Consider the following 7,500-nt stretch of genomic DNA (forward strand, 5'->3'; position numbering starts at 1 on the left):
GTCTCCTCTGTGGCAATGTCGAAAGGTGAGCTGTCGCTGTTGAAGAGGTCAAACAGGTCCCTCTTGTCTGAACTACTACCTGTCAGGGGGAACCAAGTGATTCTGTTAGTTCGGCCATATTTCCCATATCCATAGTGAACATTCTGGATTACTTTTTTTTTTTATACATTGTAGAATGATATGAAGAGTAAGAGCTGATGAAAGCATTAAGATATTGACCTCTGATGTTGGGAAAGCTTGCATATATATACTGTTCATTGTAGTTCTGTTTATCCTAAGATTTTCAAATACCTTATGTCATAAACTAACATTCTTGAATTTTGAAATAATTCTGACAACACTGCAAATGATTCAATGGACTGCCAGTATTATCGGCTTGAGCATTATAAACAGAAACTAGAGGACTGCTGTAAATGAGTTAATTTCACTAACCTGACTTTTTAATTGGTGAAGAACTTGGTGTGGACATTTTAGTGAAGCTCAGGTCCCTTCCCTTGAGGAATCTGAACTCCATAAGCTGATATATGGAAAATGTTGACTTCACCGGACAAGCTTCCCACCCCTCGTTCTCCAGAAACATGTGCAATTCCTCCATTCTCGCTCTGTGATGTGTGCGGAAATAGTTTATTGATTGCTTCTTGATCGATTCCCTAAGCGTTTCTGATTTGCTGCCACAGAAACATTCGCCAACATCAATGAGCTTGTTGATTACGTCCAATATTCTCAGGAAGTCGTCGAATTTGAAGTGGCAGAGGTCGGATGCCAGGATGAATGTTCGGACTTTTGCCTGTACGTCTTGCCATATTCTGTACAATCCATGCTCCAGCTTTTGCTTTGTGTAGCGTCTGGACGTTGCAGCTTCCTCAGCATCTTGAGTTTCGTTACTCACTTCCTCCTGGGAGCACTTCTCATTCTCCTCATGCCACAAAATAATGTTGCGGTAGCTCTTCAGGACATTCCACATGGATTTACTCAGGTCCATGAGACAAGGGAGGAAGCTCTCCTCATTCACATATTTGCATAGCTCTGAATATTGCATCTTTGAAAAGGAAGAGCCTGAAATACTGCCATTTGCTCCATTAACACTATTATACAACTCAACATATCCAAGGACAATTGTGAAGGCTGAATTGTGGATGTGAGATGTGAGGTGCATGTGCAACTGGTCCATGAGTGTCTGTGTTTTCCCTAAGAGACCATATGCAATTTGCAATTTCTCATAATTAGATGCATTGAAGTTAGCAGCTACTTTGGCTAAGGCAACATCCAACTGCTCTTCTGCACCCTCAAGAGTATCCTGCAACTTGGTGCTAAGTTCTGAGATACAGGTAAAATGCTTAAAAGTTGCTGCTGCTTTCTGGCACTCAAGCAGCAACTGAATAGCCCCAGGGTAATCCTCTGCTTTCAACAGATTCTGCAACTGCACATCTGTCATCTGCAATGTGCGGATTGTCCTGAGAGATCGGATGACGCTGGCAATCTTCTGCCGCTTGCTATAGTTGGCCAAAATCCCCAAACTCGCTGATGTGAACTGACTCCTTCCCTGGGCCAGCTTCCTGCGGCCCTCGACACATAGGCCAATCTCCTTGTAAATCTCCTTCTGCAGCTCCACGACCATCTCCATCTCCTCACTGCACTGGCCCTGCTTCTGCATGATAAGGTCGGACACCCTTCGAGAGACTATGGCATGTTGCTTCCTAAGCCTCGACCTCATGCCGTTAATCACATGAATGTCAACATCTTGGGGGAATTTCTTGAGCTCGTGTTCACCCACGTCGACGTCCCCACTGTCGAAATAAAGGCCCTCGATACTATCTATCACGGCTTTCTCTGCCTCGGGTGTTAGTATGTGATCATTCAGGAGACTCGATTTCCTGTATAAATCCCCCGTCACAGCCATTCTCCCCTCGAAGTCATCCGATTTTACGCTCTCTCCTAATTGTACTTGCGATGAGGGCGTCTTCAGGCTGATCTTCTGCTTGTCCATGAAAGATTTGAACTTTTCTTTGATGTCCATGGTGATTTTTTCATGGGTTTTGAGGCCTTTTCAGAGGGAAAGAAATTCGGCTGGTTTTGACAACTAGAATTGAACAGCTGATGAGGGTAAACAAATGCCAAAGTGTCGGGATAATTTCATGTTTTTTTCCTACTTCTTGTATCATATTTTATTTTGTGTCTTTCATTGATACATTATTTGTTGGAGATATATGTTGTAAATTTTTAAAACTTAGATGGAATATATACTTTCTTAAAACTTTTATCGCTCAATCATATTGATACATCTAACTAAAAATAGTAATTTATCCATATTCTAAAGTTGTAGATATCAAATTATAGCCTATATAATAATTTTAGAATATCTTTCAAAACGCCAGAATAGAACCAACATTTCTGACTCCCGCTGCTCTGACATTTCCAATTTCTTCCAACACGTGTCCTGACAACGCGTTCCAACAACATACCCCTTCCCTTGTGAAAATCAATAAAAAACAATTTTTCGACCACAAATAAACAGCTACATAAATTCCAAAAAATACAACATACGAAACAGATCGACAAAAGAACCAACATAAAACGAAATTAGCAAAATCGACATTGAATTTTAAAACGACATCGAGATACAGGAGTGAGTTCCAGCCAGTCGCTGTCAGACGCCGGTGAAGGGAAGGTGGCACTCGCTTCGAATTTCTCCAAGATGAAGGTTTTGGCTCTGATTTTGGCTGCCGTAGTGGCTGTTGCTGCAGGTAAGATATTGTATAATATTATTTAGAGTATTTAGAATTATTCAGGATTTGTGAAAGTAGTGATTTGGTATTAAAAGTAGTTTAAATGTTGCTGGTTTTGGAAGATGTTTATGTTTACATTATGTTTGGGTTCTTTTGATTAATGCTGTTCATATATTATCAATTGCTTTGGAATATCCAATTGTTAGTAAGGTGTTTCGCTAAGCATTATAGGGCAAATAAGGTGATGATATCGAACTAAACTTAGAAACCGGTGTTATTTGGATTCGTGACATCTGGCTTCCCCTCGGAACAGCTTTGATACATTTAGGTGTAAAATCGAGTCAAGTTTTGTTTTCTTTCCGGTTATCAGTCCAACAAAAGAAGAAAAATAGTGCGTTAATGAAGTTTTAACTGTAGTAATTATTGGTTAACATTGTCAGAGAGGGAATAGAAAGGTTTCCGATTATACTTAATGTTTTACAATTATTTTGATCCTGTATTACTTGTTTCCCTTTTCTTATTATACACAAGTCAGACCTTTAACTAGGAAGACTTTTTTGACATTATAATTTTATCATGTTTGCATATCCTTTATTGGCCATTACAGGGCTTCCACACACCACTCTGGAAACGATTAATAAACCTTCATCGTATATATTCTATCATGATGGAGCTTGTGGATCTCCTTGGCAATTTGTCTTATGGCAGACTGCTAATGCATGGCACAGCACCTCCTCTTCAAAAATTATTCTTCCTAAAATTCTAATAGTCAGCCGCATCTGTCCCACCCCTACCCTTCCTCCTCCAGTCTTAGGAGGACCTGTAGTGAACCAGGAGATACAGAGGGAGGAAATAGGATTAAATAGTGACAGTCTGTAGGGAAAATGGAAAAACCTTAGGTAAAGTTCTATCCGTTCTAACCCAACGCCTGTAGACTAAGGATCATTGTATAAACAGTCCTTCAAAAGGATGACATGTTCATACGGGTAAAGTTTAATTTCAGTATTTCCTTCAATGTTCAGGTAGTCCTTGTATCCATGATGGGCGTATTTATGAGAAAATATGGTAAATTTACGTTAGATGAGTGAGATTCAACACATGTATAACATGATCTTATAGAATTTCTTAAGCAGAAAGGTGAGAAATTTAAAGAATATATAGAGCTACTTAAAACATGAGTTATAATAAATGTATTATATATAATAAGGGGATATTTAACTTGACACTATTAGGAGTATGCTGTGCCATCTGTGACCTTCCTGGGAAGCTCACACTTGTTTACATTTGAGATGGTTTAAGATAAGGGTGATGGATCTAATTACTGTTAGTATCATTATTATATTAGGCTAGCTTTAACTAATATCGTAATTCATTATAATAATGGGTATGGTATAGGTAAGCTCTATAAAGGGGTTTTCATTGTTCAGTAATGTATATATATATATATATATATAATATATATATATATAATATATCCCTGTTCCAAGGGATAACAAAGTAAAGCTTATGGTTGACTTTGAGATGTTTGAAACTCTTCTCCTGCAGCCAGTCATAGCTCTTCCAACTATTGCTTATCACAGTCAACTATTAATGTGCCTTTTCTTTTGTAATTTTTAATGGAGTTTTTGTCCTGACTTTCATTATCTACAAAATGCTGTCTTGTCCCCTAGCACAGGCCCACAACTCCCCTGTGATCCTGCCTTAAGCTCCACAGTCAACGGTTAGCCTTTGGCCACCTGTGTTAGTTTCTTCATTTATATATTTGTATATACTAGATTTATTTCAATCTAAGTGACTATTGTAGTACCAAGTTTCATGCTAAACTGAATGTAGGAAATTGCTCATTTTTGCCTTTTTTTGCTGGCTTTATGGACAAAATTTTGGCACTAGAAAACTCTTAAATGTTACTTTGAGTTGTGCAGTTGGTCACTTAGTACACCATTAAACACTAGATATTACGAGCACAATTTTGGATTTCTTTGCTGTCTGTTTCCAAATGAAGCGAGTCCCAAGTCAAAATGATCGGTGCAAATCGCAAACAATTCATAGATACTAGATATCATTGTTGGTGTCACTTTTTGGAACCTAAATTTTTGTTCTTGGAATGATGGTCTCCCTTATGATGTATTTAAGCTAGCTTATTCCTGTGGTGATTTGCAGAATGTGCCAGATTTATCAAAACAATATCAAAATTATACTATGCAAAAGCTGTATATCCCATTAAACTGGTTCAAATTTGGATGATTTGGTAATTTTACCTTTGTCTATAGTGATTTTCATTTTGTATCGATCTCTGTCTTGTAGGCGAGACCTGTGAAGGAGCACAGGTTGAGGCAATTGGCTTCACATCCAGAGATGCAACCATTGTCACCAAGATTGCCTACATTGCTGACTTCACCCTGTCCTGCTCCAATGGTGCCAAGGTATGTGTGCGCTTTAGTGATCTGACGATTTATTTGTGCAGCATGTGTATATTTGTGTGTAGAGGAGTGTGAATAGAACCTTTTGTTTGATGCTGAGATGTATATTAACAGTACTTCATGCTGCTAATGTTATTTTTATCAATGTACTTTCCACATTTATTTTAAACTGTCTTTTCTCATTTCAGGATGTTTCTCTGTATGCAGAAACTGCTGATGGCATTGTTGGTGTTGCACGCTCTGTTGACGGTCTGAAGTATGGTGTAAGTATATCAGGATTTTTTCATCTTTTGTCACCGTATGTTAACCTGCCATTGAGTATTAAAAGTGGCTATGATTCATAATATTATTACTGATGTAATTATTTTATACAATCTTATCCATTGCTTAGTGACCTACACTGTTAAAAAAAAGTAAAAAATACTTGCAGGTCAGCTGGATTGAGGATGTATCTGCAGCAGCCTCTGGAGATCACCCCATTAAGCTCTATGATGAACAGGGATATGCTGCTCTCAGAAAGGTAAATTGAGCCATAGATAATGGTTTGATTACAGTGTTTGTTGGCTCTGAGAAATGAAGTCCTTTCCATTTATTAGTATTTTAGATACTTTTTATTTTCATGTTTATATTATTAGTTTTGCTTTTTTTATGTTGTTGGTATTATATATCTATTACTTAATATGTTAGATGTAGTTAATTGGGATAAATCTTTTTTTACCGAGGACTTATTCTAGAATTCCTCTTTCTTCACAGGCTCAGCGCGGTAATGAGGACGTTGCCTCCGTCACACCCATTGCCACCATCAACCTGTATCATCCAGTAAGTAACCAATCCGTCTTTTGCGTTTTTAGATAAAGTGATAAGTTGTAGAACAACTAGTGGAGCACTATGCACATGTTCAGTATTGAATTGAATTAAGGTTTGAACATTTAGGTGAATTAATATCTGGCTTTTCATTCTGTTTGCTCACAGTTGCAATGTTGATTCTCGGAAACGTGCAGATTTATAGAGATAGTAATATTTTTACAAATAGCAAAGCGACCCCTTGATTTATCATCATTCCCTTTTATCTTTCTGTAGGACTTGGTTTGTCATACTCTTCCTTTTTTTCCCCCTTTTTTTGTAAATTATCTTCTGTTCTTCAGATATGACCTCCCACATAGTCAGCACAATAGGAAATAACATATATACCAATAGATAAGACGTATAAACACTTATTTTCTTTATTTCCAGGGTGCATACAAGGGTCCCTGGGTACAGTCCGAGACCATGGCCATCATCTTCGCCATCCTCATCTACTACTATGCATTCACGCTTAAGGCGAAGCTCGTAGCATAGTTCCTCCATAGGGGATCCTTAGCTCCGATATCAGCGAAGTGATGTATGTGCGTGCTTTAAAAGGCAATCATGCAGATACATTTATAGTGCAGGAGGTTTCAGTAGCAAAGTTCCTCATTGCATTATGCCTTTGGTGATATTAACAAAATGTGTGTATGGTTTTGTGTTTCGTGTACAACTTTTGGATGTACGTATGAGAACCAGTATGGTGTGAGAGGTTAAAGAGTAATGTTGTAAATTTTTCAAACGTATTTGGAAATCATTTTGTTATAAAATATGGAAAAAGTGGTAATCCAAGACTTTTATTTGCCCTTTCTTTTGAATAGGTGTTGAATCCTTTTTTTTTTTTTTTAGATCTAATGAAAATACAGGACTGATTAACATAGCAAGCTAGCAAGCAAGTCTCATGGTAATTTTTCACCAGGATTGGAAAATATGCAGATCATTAATTGTAAAGCAGCTCAAGTATCTGGTGGTCTATATCTTTTAATTCACTAAGATCTGCAACCAAACCACATTAAACAAAATAGATATGGTTATCCTTTGCTTTAGAATTAGCTAATTTATATAATGTAGAATATGGAGGCCTAGATTTCTCATTCACTACCCACAATTTGTTATTTTCCCTTTTTTCTTTTGCCTGAAATTATTACTGTTTAAGATTGGTCTAAACGGTTTTGCCTATATCACTAGCTGACTGATTTAATATCAATACATAACACTTTCCACATGAAAAGAGTTTATGAACATTTTTTTTTTTATAATCAAGGAGTTGAGACTTTAATATTGATTAATGCTAAAACAAAGAAATTTCCCAAAGAGAGTTTGACTTAGTTTGTGAAGGTGATGAGGTACCTTTTATCTGTAAACCTTCAAAAGATGTTCATCCTACCCCAAAATCCCAATAAAGAGAAATTGTACCTATTGGACGGATCCGGCACATCATGCCCAAAAAGTAAACCATTTAAAAAAAATAGATGTCTGTAAACAATATCACCTTCCTGTCGGCGGTGTGA

The 7,500-nt window shown here is 37.4% G+C and overlaps 3 protein-coding genes across 3 annotated transcripts in view; 1 reads left to right on the top strand and 2 right to left on the bottom strand.

Moving 5' to 3' along the window:
- Vps50 (vacuolar protein sorting 50) overlaps positions 1-2,120 on the bottom strand; it is a 26,785-nt gene extending 24,665 nt beyond the window's left edge. The window contains exons 1-2 of the mRNA XM_043001672.2: positions 433-2,120; positions 1-79 (exon numbers count right to left, since the gene is read on the bottom strand). The exon at positions 1-79 is cut by the window's left edge and continues 160 nt beyond it. Of these exons, the coding sequence (XP_042857606.2) occupies positions 1-79; positions 433-2,017 (1,664 nt within the window). The 5' untranslated portion in view covers positions 2,018-2,120. The remainder of the gene's footprint in view (positions 80-432) is intronic.
- Positions 2,121-2,649: 529 nt separating this feature from the next.
- Positions 2,650-6,776, top strand: Tapdelta (Translocon-associated protein delta). The gene is made up of 6 exons (XM_043001706.2): positions 2,650-2,744; positions 5,031-5,149; positions 5,335-5,409; positions 5,577-5,666; positions 5,900-5,965; positions 6,380-6,776. The coding sequence occupies exons 1-6, from the start codon at positions 2,696-2,698 to the stop codon at positions 6,482-6,484; spliced, it is 504 nt and encodes a 167-aa protein (XP_042857640.1). The 5' UTR covers positions 2,650-2,695; the 3' UTR covers positions 6,485-6,776.
- Positions 6,777-6,827: 51 nt separating this feature from the next.
- The window catches only part of LOC122243934 (uncharacterized), a 19,742-nt gene continuing 19,069 nt past the window's right edge, over positions 6,828-7,500 (bottom strand). The window contains exon 10 of the mRNA XM_043001696.2: positions 6,828-7,500. This exon is cut by the window's right edge and continues 181 nt beyond it. The gene's annotated coding sequence lies outside the window, so the exon portion shown is untranslated.

The sequence above is a fragment of the Penaeus japonicus genome, unplaced genomic scaffold, assembly GCF_977035675.1.
Source record: "Penaeus japonicus unplaced genomic scaffold, GWHDUDI00000001_assembly GWHDUDI00000027, whole genome shotgun sequence".
Taxonomy (NCBI): Eukaryota; Metazoa; Arthropoda; class Malacostraca; order Decapoda; family Penaeidae; genus Penaeus; species Penaeus japonicus.